Genomic DNA, 25,922 nt, shown 5'->3' on the forward strand with positions numbered 1-25,922 from the left:
GGTACAGTCTCTGGAGGTGTGTTCACATTGAAGTAACTGGAGTGTATTGTACGCGCGATCGCTGGGAAGTGAGTGGAGTCTAGGATGCTTACGGTCGATGCGAAAGCACCATTTTGTGTTGTTTCTGTGTGAGTGTGTAGCGAAATGGAAAATTGTTTGCTTGTCTTCGTAGGTCGTGAGTTGAAGTTAGATCACTTGCTTTTGGATGCGCTATGGTCTATGGTGACAAATTACTATGAGATTCTACTGGAATTTAGGTACTTGACAATAATAACAACAACCAGGTTCTATGCAATAATTAAATAGCGTATTTATTATATTTTTAAATAGTTCGTGAGAAAATTGGAAATCAAAGTTAGTAGTTAGTTAAATTGGTGCATGATCAGTGAGTCGAGATTTACTCAGTTGATGATATCATTTCTAAATTACCTTTCAATGAATTTCTGAAACGTAGCGTCATGAACGCTTATTTTCAAAAAAATAGATTATCATTTGAATAATACAGGATTTTTATGTTTATAACAGTCAAGAAAATGTCTTTTGCCATTAAGAAAAGTTAGATAATATTCGCAAAGACGTCAAAGGTATCTGTTCCGATATTATCTTTATATTTCTGAATTTAAATCTTTACAGGTATCGTATACTCAATAATTAAAAAAATAACAAAATATTGCTTTATGTGTCTTTATATAGGTACATCACTTATCGTCTCAACGCGTACCTATTTGATTGATTGAAGTCACGCAAGTTTAATATTATTCACCAATTATGTTCAAAACTTATGTAAGTAATATAGTTATGTGTTTATTACCGCATCCGAAGTTCGCACCTCCATGTTTATGAACGGAGCATGCAAACCACGCGGAATAAACAGTTATAAAATTACATTTATTTATTGTTATTAATTACATTTTCCTGATTAGGTAAATCGTAACGTGGTGTAGAGGAAATAGAGGGTTACCACTCTTTAAAAACTTTTAGAGTCGTGTATTTTCAGATGGAAAAAACGTTGAATATTATTTAGTTATGCATTTTATGTATTACTTTACTGATTTAAAATATTTTATGAATGCTTTGATATGTATTAATTAGGAATTATTTACTTATAATATGACAATTTTTTATAAGTAGAATTATGAACAATAATCATATTATTTACTACCTACTTTATTCATTATTATTATTTTATTAATGTTTTGATAGGTATAATAGTTTATTTTATAATAATGTGACAATTTTCCTAATTATAATGATTATTAATAATATATATGGATAATGGATATTGCTCTACATAATATCTACGTTATTTGATTATTAATTTTTGGTCACGGAAGAATATTTCAATAATATTAGAAATTAATGATATAAAACACGCACAAAGTTATTATTATACGTACAATTGTTACACGTTGAAAATTTTGACGTATTTATTATTTCCTGTGAAATAATAAGTAGATACAATAATTTAATCTTATATATAAAATTCTCGTGTCACAATGTTAGTCTGCATACTCCTCCGAAACGGGTGTACCGATTCTCATGAAATTTTCTGTGCATATCGGGTAAGTCTGAGAATCGGCCAACATCTATTTTTCATATGTACCACGGGCGAAGCTGGGGCGGACCGCTAGTAAAAATATATAAAAAATAAGTGTCAAAATATTATTAACTACTTCGTAATTAAAATAAATCCGTCTTTAGAACCATTATATATTTCAGTCTACATACTACGTAGATGTGTAGTTATGACAGCCTACGCACACAGGTAAACTTTATCCTCACACTCACAGATAGATGAGTCTCACTCCTCTTTTGAAATCGACCAATTTTGCCCAAAAGAATTATTTTTGTAATAGAAGAATTTGCAGGGATACAATTATTACGTACATATTTTTAATTCATATTTTTAACCTCGTCTCTACAAACAGAATGAAGTACATCTAAATGAACGATTTATTTAATTATTCAAAACATAAAAATCCATATTTTACTAATAGGTATTCGTACAAATTAGAAAAAAAAAACTACAATGAGTTGAATAAATAAATTAATCTTCCCGCTAACTTCTATCCGAAAAATATTTAAAATACCTACTTTTCCGCCCGAATCAAATAATAAATTGGAGAAATTTTCTGATCTGGAAAACAATTAGGTATATTAAAATTCGCTACACGTAAGCATCGTAGGTAAATGTTTAAACAATGATAAATGTCATAGATTATGAGATTACCTACGTTAAAAAGCTATACGTTGATGTTGTTGTTAAAAACCTTTCTTTTCAAATTTGCAAACTCTTATTAGCATCAAGATGTTTGAACTATGTTGGCTTGTTTATTATGCATGATAATAAACACTATTTTCTTATGTGTAAAATCTGATCATCGTAAATAATTAAACAAAATGCATGCAAATACTCTACTCATATAATAATTAGCTCCGTCACGCTGGAACCCGCTTTAAAAAAAACCTTACTTTTTTTCAGCCTATTTTACCTACAAACGATGCTAATAGATGTAGTATAGGTCAATTTTTTGTAGTCTTATTAGTTACTTAGAAAACATCATTGATATCGTTCGAAGTAAAAAATATAAATAATAGCGTGTTGATTAGTTTTGGAATGGGTTCCAAATTGATTGTAGTTTATTGTAGTGGCAAGAAAATTCTTTATTTGCGTTGTTTTATCTCAAATTATTGCAAGAAGGTCACAATAACAAGATTTTAAAAAATAAATAACACTTGTTCAAAAACTACAAACGATGCCAATAAATGTAGTATAGGTCAATTTTTTGTAGTCTTATTAGTTACTTAGAAAACATCATTGATATCGTTCGAAGTAAAAAATATAAATAATAGCGTGTTGATTAGTTTTGGAATGGGTTCCAAATTGATTGTAGTTTATTGTAGTGGCAAGAAAATTCTTTATTTGCGTTGTTTTATCTCAAATTATTGCAAGAAGGTCACAATAACAAGATTTTAAAAAATAAATAACACTTGTTCAAAAACTACAAACGATGCCAATAAATGTAGTATAGGTCAATTTTTTGTAGTCTTATTAGTTACTTAGAAAACATCATTGATATCGTTCGAAGTAAAAAATATAAATAATAGCGTGTTGATTAGTTTTGGAATGGGTTCCAAATTGATTGTAGTTTATTGTAGTGGCAAGAAAATTCTTTATTTGCGTTGTTTTATCTCAAATTATTGCAAGAAGGTCACAATAACAAGATTTTAAAAAATAAATAACACTTGTTCAAAAACTACAAACGATGCCAATAAATGTAGTATAGGTCAATTTTTTGTAGTCTTATTAGTTACTTAGAAAACATCATTGATATCGTTCGAAGTAAAAAATATAAATAATAGCGTGTTGATTAGTTTTGGAATGGGTTCCAAATTGATTGTAGTTTATTGTAGTGGCAAGAAAATTCTTTATTTGCGTTGTTTTATCTCAAATTATTGCAAGAAGGTCACAATAACGAGATTTTAAAAAATAAATAACACTTGTTCAAAAACTACAAACGATTTTATTATTAGTTGAAATTATAAAAAAAATAACAAATAGTAGTACTAAGTTATATCACATATCACTCTTGTAATTGCATATAAATATTTATGATTATTTTATTACATAAAATAACATATGTATTGTTTTTTTATGTTTTGATGTTTTCTAAGTAACTAATAAGACTACAAAAAATTGACCTATACTACATTTATTGGCATCGTTTGTAGTTTTTGAACAAGTGTTATTTATTTTTTAAAATCTTGTTATTGTGACCTTCTTGCAATAATTTGAGATAAAACAACGCAAATAAAGAATTTTCTTGCCACTACAATAAACTACAATCAATTTGGAATCCATTCCAAAACTAATCAACACGCTATTATTTATATTTTTTACTTCGAACGATATCAATGATGTTTTCTAAGTAACTAATAAGACTACAAAAAATTGACCTATACTACATTTATTGGCATCGTTTGTAGTTTTTGAACAAGTGTTATTTATTTTTTAAAATCTTGTTATTGTGACCTTCTTGCAATAATTTGAGATAAAACAACGCAAATAAAGAATTTTCTTGCCACTACAATAAACTACAATCAATTTGGAACCCATTCTAAAACTAATCAACACGCTATTATTTATATTTTTTACTTCGAACGATATCAATGATGTTTTCTAAGTAACTAATAAGATAATTAGCAAATTTTAACACTTTTTAACACGCATACTTACACTCTTCACATATACTCTTATCGAAAACAGAACACAACTTTATTCACCTCCCTAAAAATAAACGTACATTTATTTATTCTCTGCATTAAATTTTTTCTAATCCGCGTTAAAATAAAAGGTTTCGCACCCCTAATATTCATCATACGATCGCAACATTCCACAACTTTGAATAATTGTCCGTATTTATGCAAAATGGAACCACTCGACAAATTTCGTTTTTTGCTTTTATTGAAGAATACTCATCCAAAAGTGGTCTAAATTCTTATACAAACAAGAACCACATGATTTTTACGTTGGAAACAAGGTATACTAAAAGCAGAAAGGAACCACCAGCAACAACGAATAATACCATATTAAGCAAAACCGAACCACAGCACCACGGGACTGCTTTGTTCAAACAAATAAACGATATTACTATCATGTCATTTTATACAAAACAGATCCACACCTACTTGGTACCATTATACATTACACATATTTCTATTAATAACAATTATTTTTAATACACAAAATGGAACCAGGTTTCTGTGGTATGGTTATGCGTAAAATAAATACATAATTTAATTGTATTTTTTTATTGCAAAATAAAACCACAAGCATTCGGTTCTATTATGCATAAATAAATATTGTAAAACATTCTGAAAACCATCATCGCTATATGGAACCAAATGCCTTGACTTGTTACAATGCTTCTCATCTTTAAACAACGTATTTCATTACTTAAGTGCAAAACTCCGATTTTTTAAGTAAAACGTCGAACATCTGTCAATATAGGTGACATTCAGCGAAGTAGTTCGAATACGCGACGGTGTTTTTTTCCTCCGCGAAGTAAGTTCTATTGTTTTTGTTAATTATTACCTTTAAAATTAAATGTGAAAATGTTTAGTAATAAATAAATAAGCAAGCAATGGGTAAGAAAAGCATTGGAGACGAACACCGAAGATAATAATGAAGATACAACGGGTAAGTAGTTTTATTTAATGCATATAAGTACTTATTGAATCTGAGATGCAGGTACGCTTTATCCACTTTTGATTCATTCCCGATTGTGGTGTGATTTTAAGAAGATAGTTCATTAAGTAAGTACAAGAGGAATCCTCTGTGGATTTACGTATTTTAACGACAATGTCGTTGTTCACGAAGGCAAGTCGAATTAAGAGTCATTTTGTTACGATTCATCTGTCATTGTGAGATGAAACTACTAAAGTCTAAACCCCGTTTTAAAAATAACTGTCGATGATCTAGGTACCTACCTACTATTTTGGTAAAATACGTTTAGATGTATTTCTGATGCCGCTGTAACAACAAATACTAAAAAACAGAATAAAAAAAGACGTGTGGCACTCGGGGACTGCCGCGGTAAAGCTATTGCATAGCATGCCTTCAAGCCACACCTCCGAGCCCGTCGGAGTGAGGTTTTTTCGTAACGGAATTTCTCGATTCGGTCTTCGGTCTTTTTTCTTTTTATTACAGAAGATAACGAAGAACCTTATACGTCGCTGCCTCTGGAGAAGCTTTCTTCACCTTCTAGCGATATTCAGTCCATATTACATCTCATTCCACAAGATGCACAGTTTTTATAACGGTCTCATTAGTGATGATGCAATAGAAGATACACATAGATGGACTAGACACGGTGGATTTCGAAATCCAATTTGATGATAACGTCGAATAAACGTCCTATATAAGTATTATTTTATGTATTTTATTAATTAAAGCTTTAATTACGATATTATAAATACATAGTTTCATTTATATCATGAAATCCCTGGGATGTGGTTCCTTTTTGTATAAGAGAAAACCTATCAATTGATAAATGTTAAAAGGAACCACATGCACATTTTCTTAATTATCTAGAAAGTTTAAGAATATTCAGAGAAAATTTATATACACATACTTAAATAAGTAATTTATCAATGAATTTAAATAAAATAAATTTTAATTTTACTTCATCTAACAGAGCTGCAAATGTTTTTGTAAATCCTTTGATATCTCAGAAGTGCGTTTTTGCTGGGTGGTTCCTTTTTGCTTAAGGGGGCGCATAAAGCAAAATAACCAATCTTCTATTAGATGATACGTGTAATATGCAAGACCAAATCTAAAAAATAAAATATATATCAAACTAGAGGATATGTTCAACGATTCTGTTTAATCAAAAACATAAAATATTAAAATTGACTCGATAAAAAAAAATCACCAGGTTAGCTCTAATTTTCACACTTTTACGTTTTCTACTTGACATGGTAATACTTATTATGATTTTTTTTTCATAAACAATTATATTAAAACATTTGCAAGATATTTGTCAGAGCATTTTGTGTAATTACTTTTAGTTTTGGTTTTATCTGCGATAAACCACTTTTATCGTGACAAGATCAAACGTTTATCTCGAGAAAAAAAGAGCGCCAAAAGTGGTTTATCGCAGATAAAACCAAAACTAAAAGTAATTACACAAAATGCTCTGACAAATATCTTGCAAATGTTTTAATATAATTGTTTATGAAAAAAAAATCATAATAAGTATTACCATGTCAAGTAGAAAACGTAAAAGTGTGAAAATTAGAGCTAACTTGGTGATTTTTTTTTATCGAGTCAATTTTAATATTTTATGTTTTTGATTAAACAGAATCGTTGAACATATCATCTAGTTTGATATATATTTTATTTTTTAGATTTGGTCTTGCATATTACACGTATCATCTAATAGAAGATTGGTTATTTTGCTTTATGCGCCCCCTTAAATACGGACAATTGTTTCTCAACTACCCGCATTTCTCGCAATATTCTTCGTCGCATTAGTTTATTTTTATATTTTAAAGATTATTACGCAATTCTGTTTTATAAAATAATATTACTTACGGTAAATTGTGTTATTAATGTATTCTATCGTTGTTTTGTATATTTACTTACGCCTGCAAAGGTAACTTACATACTAAATAATAATAGGTACATTAATATATTGATTAAAGTTTTTACCTATATCTTTCAATGGCCTCGAAAAGTAGTTGTTTAAATATTTATTATCAGAATACTCGCGGTTTACGAACTAAGTTACCAGAATTGCATAAAAACATAGCATCAAGTAATTATGACATTATAATTATAACGGAAAGTTGGTTATGTGACAGTGTTTTGGACTCTGAAGTTTGTGACGCTCGCTACGATGTTTTTCGGTTCGATAGAAAAAACAAAAATAAAGGTGGTGGTGTCCTATTGTGCGTTAAAAAATCGTTAATGGCATATTATAATAAAAATATACGGTGCGACGACGTAGAAAGTGTTTGGATCACAATTCCTGCGGAGGTTTTTAATAATCATTTTTCTAAAAACGAAGGTGATTTTCAAATAATAGCCGTATATATTCCTCCCAACTCTGATTTACCGAATACGTTAAAAAAGTTTAACCACTCCCTATTAACACTTTATGAAAATTACCCTAATAATACGTACTTCGTCGCTGGAGATTTTAACCTACCTTTTATTTCATGGAGTGATAATTTCACCTACAATTTAACTGGTAACAATAACTCCCAATGTTCGGAAGCTGCATTGGAACTTCTAAATATTATAAATTTAATGGGGGCGCGACAGTATAATTTCTCGACAAACTGTTGTGGAAATATTCTAGATCTTATATTTTCGAATTTTTTAATAGAATGTAATAACATTGTGTGCTCCGATTCACTTGTTAATATAGACCGCTATCACTGGCCCCTAGTTATAACCATAAATGATATTTATATTAAACCATTTAGACCTCAATTTATTAAATTAAAAAAATTCTTTAGTGCGAATTATGATGCAATAAATATTGAAATAAGCAAAGTTGATTGGGGCTCACTTCTAAATTCGGGTTCGGTCGATGAAGCTACTGCTTGTTTTTATAGCGTTTTAAATAGTGTGATTGAGAGGTTTGTACCAACAATAAAAATTTCATCACGCCATAGATATCCTAAATGGTACACTCCAGCCTTAATTAACATGATTAAAGAAAAATATAAATTTCATTCGCGATGGAAATCTCATAAAAATCCTAACGACTATGCGGCTTTTTCGTTACTTAGAACTAGAGTTAAAAATATACAAAAAGAATCATATACGAGATACATTCAGCGTTGTCAAAATTCAATTAAATCCACGCCTAAGGAATTTTGGAAATACATAAACAACAAACGAAGTAACTGTACCTATCCTTGTAGTATGGTTTACCGGGATCGTAACTTAACGAATGGACATGACATCTGTTCAGCGTTTAGCGAATACTTTCAGTCTGTTTTTCAATCTGATAATCCTTCGGATTCTTTGCCCTCGGTATGTGAGTCTCCTTTTACTAGCAATTTATTTACAATCGCCATAGAAGATAAGGATCTTAATATGCTTTTCAAACAATTAGATGGTCGGAAAGGAGCTGGTTCTGACGGTATACCAGCAATTTTTATAAAACGCTGTCATAGTAGTCTTATCGCTCCTTTACGTATTCTTTTCAAACGATCTATAGACGAAGGCATCTTTCCAAATTGCTGGAAAGAAGCATTAATAATACCTATTCATAAAAAAAATTCCAAAAAATGTATAACGAACTATAGAGGGATATCACTACTGAATATATTCGCAAAAATGCTAGAAAAATTAGTATACCGACAGATTTATAACCACACTATAAGCTGTATTCCTTCCGAGCAACATGGATTTATTAAATCGCGCAATGTCGTAACTAATTTACTTGAATTAACACATTACATAAATAATAATACGAATAACCGTGTTCAGATTGACGTAATATACACAGATTTTGAGAAAGCTTTCGACAGGGTTAGTTACAATGTCCTAATGCGTAAACTTTTTGCAGCCGGAATACGGGGAAATCTTCTTAGGTGGACAGAATCATATATCCGAAACAGGTGTCAATCAGTCGTACTGGGAGGGTTTAAATCCGACTTCGTCGATGTAACCTCAGGAGTTCCTCAGGGCTCACATCTCGGTCCCTTATTATACAATTTATATCTGTTCGATATCGTTAACTGCTTTTTAAATTCAAAATTCTTGTTGTACGCCGATGATAAAAAAATTTTTAGGAAAATAAACACATTGGAAGACTGCTTTTTACTTCAAGAAGACCTAAATAGACTCTCGAATTATTATGAAATTAATAAAATATCCGTTAATATCCAAAAATGTCAAAAAATATCATTCTCTCGTAATAAATCTATTATATCTTTCAACTACAAAATCTGCGATGAAATTATTCCGGCTGCTACAACTGTAAGGGACCTGGGTGTGATCCTTGATGAAAAACTTTCTTTTAACATACACATTGATACAATAACCCAAAAGGCATATAAAAATCTAGGTTTTATTCTTCGCCAGGCAGATCCGTTTGATGATATTCTCTGTCTTAAAGTAATTTATTTTGCTTATGTTCGCAGCATCCTTGAATTTGCTAGTGTCATTTGGCGTCCAATATATAAATGCCACATCGAGAAAATAGAAAGGCTTCAAAAAATTTTTATTAAAAAATTAAGTTTTAAAACTAAATATAACCCATCGAATTACCCAGAGGCTTGTTTACACTTCAATATTAATACCTTAGGAGATAGAAGAAATCTTATTGATATGATGCTATTGCATGATATTGTAAGTAACAAGTTTGATTTTTTATCAGCGCTCTCAAATATCAACTTTTGTACACCTACTCAGAGAACTCGCCACACACCCCTTTTCCATGTACCGGCTGTATCAACAAATTATCTTAAAAACACACCATTTCTAAGACTTCCCAACGTTTTCAATAAAAAATTTTCATCTGTTGACATTTTCCACTTATCTCGTGCTAAATTTAAAACTGCGATCCTTGATTTGATTAATTTAGAATATAAAAAATAATTTGCACACTTATTTACACTAATTCCTACATATAACACACTCTCTCTCTCACACGCACACACACACACACACGCACACATACACACACACTTTCATTCTCAAAAACTCACATACATACACATTTACACATACTTGTTTCGGGTTAAAATTTGCTATTTAATTATAATAATCAATTCTCATTTTGTATTGTTTTAAGTTCTTTAAACACCGTTTCTATAATTCTTTATGTTTGTCACTTACGTTGATCGGATAATGGTGTACCTTGTTATTGGCGTACTTAATTATTAATTATTCTTTATTGTATTATAAGCTGTAAGGTACCTTTTTATAAATAAAATAAATAAAATAAATAAATAAATAAATAAATAAGACTACAAAAAATTGACCTATACTACATTTATTGGCATCGTTTGTAGTTTTTGAACAAGTGTTATTTATTTTTTAAAATCTTGTTATTGTGACCTTCTTGCAATAATTTGAGATAAAACAACGCAAATAAAGAATTTTCTTGCCACTACAATAAACTACAATCAATTTGGAACCCATTCCAAAACTAATCAACACGCTATTATTTATATTTTTTACTTCGAACGATATCAATGATGTTTTCTAAGTAACTAATAAGACTACAAAAAATTGACCTATACTACATTTATTGGCATCGTTTGTAGTTTTTGAACAAGTGTTATTTATTTTTTAAAATCTTGTTATTGTGACCTTCTTGCAATAATTTGAGATAAAACAACGCAAATAAAGAATTTTCTTGCCACTACAATAAACTACAATCAATTTGGAACCCATTCCAAAACTAATCAACACGCTATTATTTATATTTTTTACTTCGAACGATATCAATGATGTTTTCTAAGTAACTAATAAGACTACAAAAAATTGACCTATACTACATTTATTAGCATCGTTTGTAGGTAAAATAGGCTGAAAAAAAGTAAGGTTTTTTTTAAAGCGGGTTCCAGCGTGACGGAGCTATAATAATTCTGTTGTTCTACTTTTCTGTGTTAACATCAATTTATTTTATTGGTTCAATTATGTATTTTACATGATACCTACTGCAGATTTAATATACTTCATTTAGATATGTATTGTATAAAATAATCATGAAAATTAAAGAATGAAGTTTTAGGGAATGTATTTGATACTATGACGATAATCCCAGTTTTACAAATAAAATAAAATATTAATTGATAACCTTTTTTACAGTCGATTACCAAAAGAACATAGTCGTCATATAAAGAACAACGTTACCCATACAGTCTCAACCGCAGTCGAAGAAAAATACGAATATCATTGGAATAAATTACTACTAAGTAATGCATATTCTAATATCGAGGTCACTAATGCACGTGCTATCATAACAGATAAACGATTTCTTGCAACCGTCACCTACTTTTATATGACTGTCTTTTCCTAATGATGATTCGTGTCCGGGAAGTTATGAAAATCTCGATCGAAATCGAATTATTCGATTTGGTCCGCCATTTTGTCTATTCTTATTTATATCGATATTAATTTAATAGATTTTTTGAAGTGAAACTTATTTAAGCGCGTTCACTTCTGCACGCACACTCTTTTTCAATGGTAACCTTATTTTTCTCCATACTTTTTTTTAAAAACAATGGGTAAAGTAGGTACATAATATCTGTGGCCCTAGTGAAAAGGGGTACAAGTCCGATTTTGTCGAAAATTAGTTAAATATACCAAATTGATCAGAAAGATATGCTCTATAATTTGGTGTAAACAGATCTAAGCTATTTCTAAAAACAAAGAAGTTTTTTGGTGCATATGGGGTTAACTTATACAAACAAAACTACATAATTCGGATTCAAGTACTTTCGTATTGTTTTAAACTGAAAAATAAAAAATAAAATTGTGTTTTTTAATCTAAATTAACATAAACTACCTACATTTTTATCAAATTGGTGTTAACTAATACAACAACAGATGGTCCTTATTAAATGGCTTAGTGAGTAATGATATTACGAGACATCAATTTGTTTTCACCAAAATAAATGTCAAAAATCAAATATAACTCTTTTGAGATCAGTTTTCACATTATGCTATTGTGAAATTAATAAATGTAATATAATACAATTCTAGTTGTATCCTACGAATAGCTTTCATTTTACGTGAGAAACGATATAACTCGTCGCTGCGGGGGAGTGGTACGGGTGAGTGGGATGCGGATAGCGCCCGCGTCCCGTCAGTCGCTCGCGCATCCTACTGAGCAGAACCTGTATTAATGTGCTGCAGTAACGTGAGTAAATTAGATCGTTTTTCACATATTTTTTATAATTTATGTCGTAGTGAATGTATACTTTAACAGGTTCAAGTCTAATTGTACCTTTTTTCACCTAATAATTACGTTACAAGAACGTATAAAGAAACGTAACTATTTGGTAGTACATAGTAGGTATAAATCTTTAAAAATACGCAACGGATTTTGATGTTTTTTTAATAGATAGAGTGATTCATTAAGTAGGTTAAATAGTACATAGTTATTGTACATTTAAATTAGTTACATTTATTTAAATTAGTTATTTTCTTTTTTAGGATGGCTGGTAGAGGTAGAATTAACCGAATGATAGATCTTGTTCATCGAGAACTGGAAATGGTTAATGACGTCGATTGCTTAATTGAAGAACCTGTACCTACTTCTTTTCTGTTTACCGAGAATCAATCTCCAAAGCCAGGATTTTCGAAGAATAACTCTCCAAAGCCAGGATGTTCTACGGATTATGCCCCAATATTTGAATGTTTAAAAAACGTTTCACCAATCAGCTCAAAAGTATGTTCTCCTATGCCTGGATGTTGCCAAAATTTTACCCCAAGGCCGAACCCCGACAAAGATGACATTATATTTACTGATTCCGACGAAACATATCTCATATGTCTTGATATTGTTTCTCTATTAGTTGACAAGCTGCCATGCCCTGATCTCGATTATTCTGGTGAAAGTAGTGATGACTACATACCAAATACACCCGATACAAGTGACTCGGATTGTTCAATACGGAATAGGCGTGCAAAAGGAAGACGCAATGTTATTATTCCTCAGTCAGACTCAGACGAGAGCAATAATACGTCATTTTGGGATAGAGAAGGTGTTATACAGGGTCGAAAACGTAAACCGAGGAAAAGTACAAAAGAAAGACGAGAAGATAGAGAAAATAGAAAAAAGAAAAGAAACCTTGGAAAAAGTTACCAGACAAAAAACGGAAAACCTGTTAAAGAAAGGAACATGAGACGTTTGGAAACTTGTAGGATGAAATGTGCTGAAAGAATTCCTGAAGCGTTAAGAAAAAACATTTTTGATCGTTATTGGAGTTTAGGTGACTATGATAGGCGTGTATTGTTCATTAGTAACCTTATAACGTTAAAACAAAAGGCAACACAAAAAATGGCGCCTACAATCAAAACTAGGAATTATTCCAACGAGTTTTTCCTGAAGTTGGATTTAGAGTGTCATCGCATTTGTAAGGGTTGTTTTTTAAACACATTCGATGAAACGCCCAAGTTTGTCCAAACTGTGACAGATAAATTAAAACTAAGCGGTGGTTTGATTTTAAATAAATCGTCAAGAGGGAAAAAACCCAGTGTCTTTAAAATTGATGACGAAAGGCTAGAAGATGTTAAAGCCCAAATTTTGTCATTCCCTCTTTACGAAAGCCATTATGGGCGATCGAAAACAAACAAAAAGTTTTTGCCACCCCATTTAACTCTTAAGGACATGTACAAGGCTTACTGTGAGATGCATGAAAATCCAGTATCAATCACCATCTACTCATGGGTTTTCAGAGCCCAAAATCTATCTTTTAAGGCGCCCTATGTTGATACGTGTGTGAAATGCGATACTTTAGGTACGAAAATAAAATATAGTGAAGGTGCGGGGAGAGAAGAAAATGAAAAGCTTTTGATAGAGCACCAACGTAGAGCAGAAACTATTTATGATCAAAAATCTAAAGATCGGGCGCTTTCAATTACAAAAAAGGATACAGTAGTCTTGTCATTTGACTTACAGCAATGCTTGCCAACACCGTACCTTAAATCTGGTGCTGCATTTTATAAACGTCCATTATGGACTTATAATTTGACTTTGAGGGACTGTACCTCTAATAAGGTATATTGTTTTATGTGGCATGAAGGAATTGGTGGTAGAGGGGCAAATCAAGTAGCTTCTTGTTTGTTTTATTATATAATGAACTGCATATCTGATGACATAAAGCATATTATATTTTATTCTGACTCCTGTTCTGGCCAAAATAAAAATATTCACGTTGTTTGCATGTTCCTGTTAGCTATGCGTAATAATACAAATTTGGAAACCATAACGCATAATTTTTTAGTACCAGGCCATACTCACATGGATTGTGACGTGGATCATGCGTTAATTGAAAAGGCCAAAAAAAAAACTCAAATGGACATTCATCATCCGCGGGATTGGTATCAACTTGTCCGAACATGTAGTAAAAAGAAACCATTTACTGTTGTAGAAATGCATTCTGAATTATTTCTAGATTTTGCGAGTTATCTTAAAGGGCCACTGCAACAAAAGAAAATTGATGAAAATAAAAAGAAGTTCAACTTGTCTGAGTGTGCAGCTTTTAGGTATAAAAAAGGAGAATTTCCTCAATTTCATTACAAAATGCATGGTGAAGATGAATGGAACATAGTGAATTTGCAAAGAAAACGAGGAAAGTCACCGCTCCCAAGTGTTTTTGAAACCGAATGTATACCCAAATTATACGATGGGCCGATTGCAATTTCTAATGAGAAAAAACAAGACTTGCTTAGTCTTCTTCCACTTATAAACCCCAGTGTCAGATCTTTTTATACTAATTTAATCAGTAATGATAACAAAGATCAGCATCCTCTTCTAAATGATGATAGCGAAGATGAGATTTTCTAAATTTTTTTAGTTTTTTAGTATGTTTTTTAACTGTTCCTATAATTTCAAACATTGTAAAATAATAATAATTTTATAATTTCCTTTGAATAGCGCAAAAAATAAAAAATAAATTATGTTCCGCTTGTTTTATTTCTATTAAAATATGGGTCTAAGTAGCACAAAATAGTTTATATAAGTCTACATGTACCACACGCCACGTATAAAATCTTTGTGAAAAAGACGCCAAGATATTTTTTTTTCATAATTTTCTTTAATTTTAAAGTTGAATTAAAGTACACAGCTAAACACTGTTTTCTTATAAAATGAGCTATTAAATATTTCATTTAATTACTTAGTTATCATAAAATTCATTCAAATGCGTATTCCTTTTCACATAAGCGAATTTTCAATTTACTTATGTGTTAAGGGGTATAAGTTATTTTATATCCTCGAGTAATTTATTTTGTAGAGAGTATAAGTCAGTATCTTAAAAACTATTAATTTTACATAAAAAATAACTCATTAATAATAAAGAACATACTCTGTTTACCAATAAAAAACATCACATGTATTACTTTTGCTGGTGGTTTAAATGTCACACGAGGACATCCGCAATTTTTGAGCGCGCCGTGTGTTTTTTGCCTCTCCTGTTAAGTTGTAGTTTTAGACTTAAATCCCTTTTCACTAGGGCCACAGATATTTTAAACGATATTTGCAAAATGACTAAAAGTTTAATTAAGAGCGTATGTTTCATTCTTTATATATATATATATATATATATATTTTTATATTCTTTTTATGACCGATTGTCTGCTTTCAACAAATTTGCATTAATTTTTATGAAGATTGAAAGAGCGAAACTTAAGTGGTATTCACATAGATTGTATAATAAAAATGATACCTAAAAAGCTCAATCATTGGAAGATGAATAAATAACCTTTAGCCTTCAAATATTAACAACTAGCTGTATGATACTCTGCGGTTTTACCCGCATTGCTCCGCTCCTGTCGGTCTTAGCGTGATGATATATAGCTGATAGCCTTCCTCGATAAATGGGCTATCTAATACCGAAAGAATTTTTCAGATCGGACCAGAATTTCCTGAGATAAGCACGTTCAAATAAACAAACTCTTCAGCTTTATAATATTAGTAGGTATAGATAAATAGCAGACAATTGCAAGGAATGGCAAACATAATTACTCTTTTAAAACTGACTAAAAACTGCTTTAAAAAAGAAATTTGTTAAGTGCACGGGTAATTACTCTTGAGGAGTACAATTCTGAAATTGCAATTACTAACATCTTTTGCGATTTCCATACAAATGTGAAAATTATTTGCTTTCTCTATAGCTGTTTGATAAATGTATGATAGCGTATAATACATTGACGACATGATGATAATAATGTAGTGTCAAAATGAAAGTGAAAATCTTATACTAATGTAAAATTATTATGTCGAAGAAATTAAACAAATATGTCAGCAGCACTTACAATAACGGATGCAAGATACGGTCAGCAAAACGTACTAATTACCTTTTTTTCATAATTATTCTATTGACTGTCACTAATATGTACTAATAATAGTTGAAGGTACAAAGATAACATTCATAGATGATTCGTCATCTATCTACAATGAAATTACTTGTTTAAAACTAATAGTACCTAATAACAGAGCTTCTTAACGTGTGTAATACAAATGAAAAGTAGAAACAACCTTTTTTTTAATATTTTAAGCTTTTCTAATTATAACTGCAAAGGTGTGTTTGTTACGATTTTTGTATCTACAAAATATACACAAGCGCTAGAGAGTATTAATGTAGGCTACCTGTTACCGCGATAGAACAGCTCATTCCCATGGGAAATTCCTTGAAATATTGTAATAAATATTATACAATATTTTGTTAAAATATGAAAGCTAATAAATAATATGGTGATGATGGAGTAAGATTTTCGGTAATGGTTAGTAGCTAGAAACTTGAAACTAAAGTCAAACACTGGAACCCATCAATTAACCCACAAATTATCTGTCCTTGACTGCCTCTATGAGGAGACAGTCTTCATTTTATGAGACGGAAAAAAGGACGTATCTATCGAAAGAAAAGTCAAACATTTATTTAATGTACTTTAAAAGTTTTTTTAGTACTTTTCAATAGATATTGATACCTACTTAAACAAGGTTCAAAATGCAGTTTGCAGAGAGCAGAACAGTCTTTATAGAGAAGAATACTATAGAGTAGGAAGGTAGGTATTTATATATAGAAAATTGTCTACCATGTATTAAAGAATTCCCTGCAGATAAGCCGTCCGCTTAAACTTATTGCGAAGTACATCAATTTGATAAATTGAATTGATAAAGAAACATTTATTAGTCACGCTATACTCTTGAAAATAACCAATTTACCTTAAGATATTGGATGACTATTGATATTTGATATATTATTATTAGTTATATTTTACTATAACCTGGCCAACAGAAGTTCGCACAGGTACTATCTATTACTGCATACATTAGTTCTTAAGAAAAATTTAAGGTAATAATTATATACCTACATTAAATTTTAATTCAGTTAGAATAATAGTTTTCAAGCATATTATGTAAGTTGAAATCTATGTTTATAGTTACATATTTTTTTATATTATCGTATATATATTTTTTGTATATAATTCGTATATAATTTCTACTCTAATTATAAATTATGTATTCTGCTTCCAGCACCCAATGTTCATACATGTTTGTATACATTGTCTTAATGATAAATCGTTTAAATAAATGGAACAATTCTTTAATTTTTATGACAGCATTAAGTAATAAGTATAATAAGTTTTACCAATTCCAATCCAATGACCATTCTAATTTTAAATGTGTGCAATGTCCTTTTAGGAGCATTATTTATTAATAATGCTTAATTTTTCTTTCATGAATCTTTTTATCTCACCAACCCACATCTACATTATAACAATTATCAAACCCATACTATACCGACCTCAAAAATAAACGAATCATTACGCATGTCGCATGAACAATAGAAAGAGATATTACAATTATCGTGTGCGTATATAATCTGTATAAGTGAGAAAAAGCTTTAAAATTGTTCTTGTAAGATTCATGCCGCGCCATTTCTTTTAATAGCACTTTCTTTTTGCTCTACTGTCATCTCAAAATGTATTATGTTAGCCTGTATGATCTAATTTTTATGCTTTGTCATAACATCAATGCTACGTAATAATTTATTAAAGTTTTATAGGGTTCAATATGATCGCAGTAAAGAAAATAAATGAAATTCAGATTTTTCTTATTAATTCAAACAAAAATTTAACTTTGAAGTGACCTATTCAGCTTCGTTTAATCTCATTCCCTTATTAAGGCAGTCATTAACCAGTATTTGATTCATTTTAATCAATGTCTCCCCTTAATCAATTTTTGAATCAATATTTCTTGGATTCTACCAACTTTTTACCATTATAATATCGTGCCATTATACTGACATATTATAATATTATGTGCTCATAGGTTACATTTTTGCTTTGAAAAATCTTTTCAAAGCCGGAAAAAAAGAATACTTAGACTTATGGATAAATTACATTCAGTATTGAATACTGACAAGATATAAAATATAACATACAAGATGCAACGCATAAAAAAATAAACATAAACACTCGAATCGCATTAAACATAATGTTAGATTTTCTCACATCTATACATAATTACTGTAAGTACTTCATGTGAAGTGTAATCTTCAAAGAAATTAAGGTCTTCTCGACCTTTTGACATGATGTTTTGACTTTCACTGGATAAAAATGTGTACAATACAGTAACTATAATAATAGATATAGTGAACAATGCAAGGTACAGCAACAGATAATTTTAACACACTTTTAGCTTTAGCTGTATGTTTATTTATTTAACAACAAGCTTTCCACCCGCGGCTTCACCCGCGCAGTCAAAGAAAAACCCGCATAGTTCCCGTTCCCCTGGGATTTCCGGGATAAAACCTATGCTATGTCCCGGGGTAAAAAGCAGCCTATGTCCTTTCTCGGGTATCAAAATATCTCTATACCAAATTTCATGCAAATTGGTTCAGTAGTAGCACACCCCGAACACTCCATACAAAATTATCGTTTTGACAGTCACACTGTAGAGACTGCAAATGTGTGTGTTAATTGAATCGTAAACAATGGACTATTGTTAACTATTTAAAATAATAATTTAAAAAATATATTCATGAGTTTTCAATCTATAGTGGTTTAAAGTTAACTCAAAAATGGAGCATTTTCGTAAATTTTCTAAAAAATCTTAGAGAAATCGTAAGAAATGTTATAGTATGCTATATATTCGTGATCTACTTAATAAGCTCTTTCATTTGATACCCCACACGGCATGTTTTGGAATTTTTTATTTTTTTCTTTGTATGCCATATTTAATTACCGGGTTGGGGGGAGGGGGACCACAAAACTGGTTGGCAACATCTGTCTATAGGATGTCTGGGATCTATACAATATATATCAGAAGTCAGATTTAGGTCCACTATTTTTGCAAACGAAACTCCACTGAGAATCCGGTCTAACTTATCAAGGATCGGTGACAATACAACAATTATAGCGAGTTTTTCAAACTATATATGTACTAGATTTCCGCCCGCGGCTTCGCCCGCGTTTTCAAAGGAAAACACGCGTAGTTCCCGTTCCCGTGGGATATCCGGGATAAAACCTATCCTATGTGTTAATCCAAGTTACCCTCTATATATGTGCTAAATTTCATTGTAATCGGTTCAGTAGTTTTTACGTGAAAGAGTAACAAACATCCATACATCCATACATCCATACATCCATACAAACTTTCGCCTTTATAATAGTATTAAGATCAAACAACTAGCTTTCCGCCCGCGGCTTCGCCCGCTTTGTCTAAAACATAATAAATTATATTATACTAAAACCTTCCTCTTGAATCACTCTATCTATTAAAAAAACCGCATCAAATCCGTTGCGTAGTTTTAAAGATTTAAGCATACATAGGGGCATAGGGACATAGGAACAGAGAAAGCGACTTTGTTTTATACTATGTAGTGATGGTGACCCATTAGTATGACCTAAATAAAGAATTTGTATAAGTAGGTAAATCAGCTATCCATTTATGTGTAAATTAGAAAAATATTACATTGATTACCTACAACTTAAAATAGTAAGGGTTATAACTTATAGGTAATTTCAAATTATAACAGAACCAATTAGAATAATTAATATTATGTTTTACATATTATGAAGCTATTGATATAGTTACGAATGAGTGCTTCTGTGTTATATAAATAAAATATATTCCTTTAATAGTTTTCTACGAAATTACTTTTCATGAAATCTACTCAAACATATTCATGAAACTTTTTTATTTAATAAATTTTATTTATTAATTTGAATTCAACTCGAGTAGAAAATATAAATGTTTTAATTCACTTTAATGTACACGCTATTGTTAATAACTTATTTAAATTTAAATATGAAAATATAGGAACTAGTAGAGTATTTGCGTTAAAGAAAATGTTATAAACTGTTCCTGAAATGTTACAAAGTAATTTTAATATTTTCATGTTTGCTTTCAAAAATACACGCACAGGAAGTATGTAAAAGTGACTTTGCACTAAGTTAAATATATATTATTTAAATGACTATCCAAAAAGGCTTGATTGATAGCAGTTTCAATTCAAAATTTAAGATAGATCAATGAATTTAACGAAAATTCTAACTTAATCTAATATATAAAATTCTCGTGTCACAGTTTTCGTTGCCATACTCCTCCGAAACGGCTAGACCGATTCTCATGAAATTTTCTGTGCATATCGGGTAAGTTTGAGAATCGGCCAACATCTATATTTCATATGTAGGTACCACGGGCGAAGCCGGGGCGGACCGCTAGTATTATTATAAATGTGAAAATAACTCTACCTATCTATGTGTCTCTTCTTCACTCATCAACCATTGAGCCGGCTTAGATAAATTTTAGTACAGATATTGCTTGAGAGCTGAGAAGGGAAATAGGATAATGTTATTACCGGGAAATCTCACGGGCCGGGAACTATGCTGGTTTTTCTTTCACTACGCGGCTGAAGTTGCGGGTGGAAAGCTACATCGTATAAAATATAGGACACTATTTAGGAAAAAATAAATAAAACGTACATTTAGTCATAAAATCCTAAAAACTACTACACCAGACTTTTGTAACAAAACACACAAATAGTTTAAGTTGCATCATAAATAATATGCTTGCTAATTATTGTAAACAGACTTGTCACATTGTTTTAAGAAAAAATGAGTTCATAACACGTTCGTTAAATTAATCTTACATTGCTGTCTCAATTAATGTTTATATCATTATTACCTTTAAAATGCCGCAATCTATTATAAATGATTCTTAAATACCAGCATCAGAGTCAATTACATAGTGTCGCGTGATCTGTATTATATAATTAATGACGGGTGATTAGACGCTAGTCACTGATCTAGTGAATCAAAGATTAATTGACGAATCGCTTGTGCAAAATACAATGACCTTTTTGAAAGTATTTTTTGTCATAGTTGATTTTTAGTGTACTCGTAACTTTTTTTAGAAAATGATAATTTCCCTCTTACTTAATTTGAAAAGTTGGAAAAAAGTTCTGTCGTAAAAAATAACATAAGAATATCTTGATTCCTTCTGATTAGTTTTACAAATCTTACATAATAATACATACATAATTGATAACATAAATAAAGCTGCAATACGTACATATTGCAGCTTTATTTATGTTATCAATTTTATATTTCACGTACAAAATCACCCAAAGTCAGTTATTAAACAAACAATACCAGGATATCATAAACACTTCGAAAGCGATAGTGCCGTCTAATACTATAATATTCTAATTCAATTATCTTGATGTCTCCATTCATAAATATAACTATAATACAATAAAATGACGTGTCCACAAAATGGTCCAGTAGTTTTAACAAGAAAACCTATTTTTCTCTTACGGATGTTATAAGAATCAATTAGACTGCATTACCCATATTAACAAGAGCATGCCGTGAATGTTGCTTATCTAGTTATTTTTCAGTCAATATTAAAGTTACTGGAATTTTAAAATGATTGAGAATATGTGCTCTTTTTGGACTTGAACAATATACGATGTCACAAAGAGGATAAATGTTGTAGTCGTGTAAAATAGTAAATCGGTAAAATTTTCGTTCATTTTCTATACCTACACAAAATAATAAAATAATAAGAATATTTTTTTCTGGCTACTAGAAGTCATTTATAAATAAACATATTTATTACCTATATCTATTAAAATAACTTCTTCATAGTGAATTTATTAAAGAAATTCAAATTCAAAAAATATGAACTGATTTGTGAAAATACTGAAATCATTTTCTGTAGAGGAAACATGGCAACTCATTTATTAATGAGGGGCGATTCAATATTTTCTGTAGTTTTTATTTGTTTTTGTTGTTTGTAGTTGTTAGTTTAACGAATTATTTGTACCTTGTATCACGTAAATTCTATGTTTGAGACGAAAAAAGAAGAGAAGATACCTCCTCTAATAATGTGATGGAAAACTTATCATTTATTGATTATAAATATTTTTGTTTAAGTTTAACTTCAACATTCATATATAATATGCGGGTCCACCTAATTCGAGCAGCTTCGTGAATTATTTTCCATGCGAAGAAGCTGTGTCTATGTGGACGAGGGTCCATTTTTCTTGAAAAAGGCGGCTCATACGTCCTGTGCAGCAAGGTAAGAGTATCACTTAACACACAACACGAACGGTAATTTTTACTTAATTTTGATTGGTCATCCCATCAAAATTAGGTGAAACATCACCATCTTTCAGCCAATTGAAAGCTATCAAAGCGAAGTTTTCTTATGATCGTTCGTGCCGTTTGTCTTATATGATATTTTAACCATGCAGGTCTCTTTTTGTTTACCCGGCTAATCAATGTATTATAGTGGAAGTTGATAATATGGTTATTTGATATAACTGGACAATTTATCTATAATAATCTATAATAAGAATATTTTAATTAAAAAGATTAGCTATTACATTCAATTAATGTACTATACATAATACAGACACTTTTTTATATTTTAAGTTTATAAATAGAAAAATAAAATCATTTTTCTGGTCATTTTGCATAAATTCGGAATTCGCACACAACCTTGACATTGACCACGAAGTGCAGCGATCAAGATCAAAGACAGCTGACCACTACATGGACACAACACCCACACACCAACAAAAACAAACATATACATACACGCCTCAGTGCACGACTATACGATGCAACGATTGCACGCTCTAAAAGATTTATAGATAAATGCAGTTCCCGGTGAAAATAGATAAATGCCAGTGCTCATGTGTTTTCTACACATTTCAATAGGCGCAACTGCATTGACTGGACATTGGTGGCGTTGAAAGAACGGGGCATCCGCGGTATTTTGTCAAAATGGTGCACCGCGGGGTTATTGTCCTGTGTTTCAGTGCTATCCTGGCTGTGACTTCAGCAGACACCTTCGGAGCAGGACTCAAGCTACTCGGAAGGATGTACGATGACTGCGAGAAGTCGGAGGATATTTTTAAGTGCTTCAAGATCCAGGCGACCAAATTTGTGGACAGGGCTGCGCGCATGCAGACGCTTCCGCTCATGGACGGCGTCTCACTTGTGCGGACAACGGAACAAGGTAGAGCATTCCCATCTTCATTACCCGAAGGTGATTTAAATTCCTTGGCATCAGACGAAGTGGACAAGCTGCTCCACCTTGCTACTTCAAAGCTTTTGCAGAGCCATCGAGTGGTTGTATCACCAACGAGTGTCGGAGCTGACATTGGTCGTTCATTAGATGAAGCGAGAGGTAAGATGAAGAAGATGATTGGACCCATTCTAGCTGGACTTGCGATTAAGGGTGGTTTCGTGGCCATGGCGTTCCAGGCTATCGCGATAATTGCTGGCAAAGCTTTGTTGATCGGAAAGATCGCGCTTCTGTTATCTGCAATCATCGGTTTGAAGAAGTTGGTAGCTGGCGGAGAATCTCATGAAAAGACGACGTATGAAATAGTGAAACACCCGCAAGTATCCCAGAGCCATACATATTCATCATCCCATTACGGAAGTGACTTCGACACCACCGGTCCCGGAGGTCATTACAGAAGAAGCGTGGAAGACGAGGCTGCTGCCCAAGACAGGGCTTACAGAGCATATGCAAGCAAGCAGTAAATTGTAACAGAATGGTTGTGGCTTACGACTCCTTTACAAATAGACGACACGGCATATTACTTGTTTATCTGAACCTCCATTGCCGAATTCAAGACGTTTTGCGTCAGCAATACGTCAGCAATGGAGACAAAGATTCATGATGTTTATTTAATAATTCAGACGACACTGTTATTTGGTTAAGGTTTATTTATTTGCTGTATTATTTATTCGTTGTAGACGCTTTTTATTAGGCTAATAATAATAATTTATAATCAGTGGTTGATCGTTTTATGTAAATACAACATAGAAATGAGTAGCCTAAATAAATATGTGAATATTATGTAATAACTTGTAACCTCTTGCACCAAGATTGTCTTAGAATTATTATACGATGACTTAAGATTAATTAACGTAGGCTAGTCGACGGGTAAAGTGCATTTTCCTCTCATCCGATTGTCCAATTTTGTAAAAATAGGTTAAGTTTAGTATAATTTTATATCATTGGTGCGGTATTTTTAGGTAATTTATTATATTTATAAGATATTTATTGTCATCAAAAAGGTAGTTACGCGAGTACCTTTATATGTATTAATAATTTGTTAAACAAATAATTTATTAAATCTATTGATGTTTGCTAATGATAGCTTATATGATAAGATAGATGAATTTATTAATTTAGAATGAGGAAATGACGATAAAAGTAGTTGAAACTTGATAATCGTTTTATTTGTCCCGATAATCTATAAAGAATGTGCTAAAATATAAGCTATGTTGTTGGTATTCCCAATCATTTTAGTATCAACGTAAAACGTTCACTTCCTAATAAGACTGAATTTAGGAAACGATAGCTATAATTGTTATCGATCAGTCCTAAATTACGCCGCAATTAGTAAAAAATACCGATATTATCAGCTCTTTATTCCTCACTTCAATGCTTATAGTAATTCTATAGCAAATTCCTGAATCTATTTGAAAACTATTCGAACTATTCCTTCAATTTGTTTAATTCCTGAAATTATTTAAAAATTCAAACTATTTCTTCAAGCATACAGAAGAATACTTCCATAAATACCTTGGAATACCAACAATAAACTACCATAAAATGTCAGTTAGTTTGGTCCATAATTTTTAGGTTACCTCGCCAATATCAACCCGTATTCAAATACATTTCCTGACAGCGTATCCATAAATAGCAGAAACAAATATACATATTTCACAGTTATCAGCCCCAATACATAGCTACAATATGTAGCTACTGTATAGAAAGCTGAGCATCACGCAAATATAATAAGGCACGCGAGGAACGGTTAAATGGTATTCAATGAAAAAACGATGAAAGTGCACTAAATGTTGGAATTGAGCATTAATCATATTGAGCTGAATGTTTCTGTTATGTGGGCGTAGCACGGAAGCAGAATATGTGTATACGGTATTCGTTTTATTCTACTTTTATAGAAGAGGATATTATTAATCCTCCCTTGAAAGAAAGATGGTCATGTATTGTACCTACTTATGATACAAAACTTGGAATTTTTTGAACTGAAACTTCTTTAGGTGCGTTGAGAGTACAAATTTCAAGGTCGCGTCATGGATAAAGGCGACGATTTTGGTATTTTTGAATCTTGCCAAATGCCAAAGAAGTTTCACTTCTAACAAGTGTGCTCGGTATACACGC

At 31.2% G+C, this 25,922-nt stretch overlaps 3 protein-coding genes and 1 long non-coding RNA gene across 4 annotated transcripts in view; 3 read left to right on the forward strand and 1 right to left on the reverse strand.

Annotated features, from left to right (window-relative positions):
• Positions 1-25,922, reverse strand: part of LOC149477918 (uncharacterized) — a 600,334-nt gene that overhangs the window by 5,498 nt on the left and 568,914 nt on the right. The gene's annotated exons all lie outside the window — the stretch shown is intronic.
• LOC149477919 (uncharacterized) lies at positions 4,413-5,976 on the forward strand. Its single transcript, XR_016317504.1, has 2 exons — positions 4,413-5,200; positions 5,711-5,976. It is a non-coding gene; the product is annotated as an uncharacterized LOC149477919 (long non-coding RNA).
• LOC149477920 (uncharacterized) lies at positions 12,278-15,159 on the forward strand. Its single transcript, XM_089709728.1, has 2 exons — positions 12,278-12,392; positions 12,689-15,159. The coding sequence occupies exon 2, from the start codon at positions 12,690-12,692 to the stop codon at positions 15,042-15,044; it is 2,355 nt and encodes a 784-aa protein (XP_089565854.1). The 5' UTR covers positions 12,278-12,392; position 12,689; the 3' UTR covers positions 15,045-15,159.
• On the forward strand, positions 23,393-24,965 carry Osi11 (Osiris 11). The gene has a single exon (XM_089709955.1). It carries the CDS (start codon positions 23,501-23,503, stop codon positions 24,266-24,268), a length of 768 nt encoding a protein of 255 aa, XP_089566081.1. The 5' UTR covers positions 23,393-23,500; the 3' UTR covers positions 24,269-24,965.

This window comes from Colias philodice, chromosome 23 (genome assembly GCF_061535455.1).
Source record: "Colias philodice isolate Cphi_HAF_F1 chromosome 23, ilColPhil1 Martin Lab GWU primary, whole genome shotgun sequence".
In the NCBI taxonomy this organism is placed as follows: Eukaryota; Metazoa; Arthropoda; class Insecta; order Lepidoptera; family Pieridae; genus Colias; species Colias philodice.

Bases quoted from the DNA above. Each gene is read 5' to 3' on its own strand.
- Osi11 (XM_089709955.1), top strand. From the start codon at position 23,501: ATGGTGCACCGCGGGGTTATTGTCCTGTGTTTCAGTGCTATCCTGGCT.
- LOC149477920 (XM_089709728.1), top strand. From the start codon at position 12,690: ATGGCTGGTAGAGGTAGAATTAACCGAATGATAGATCTTGTTCATCGA.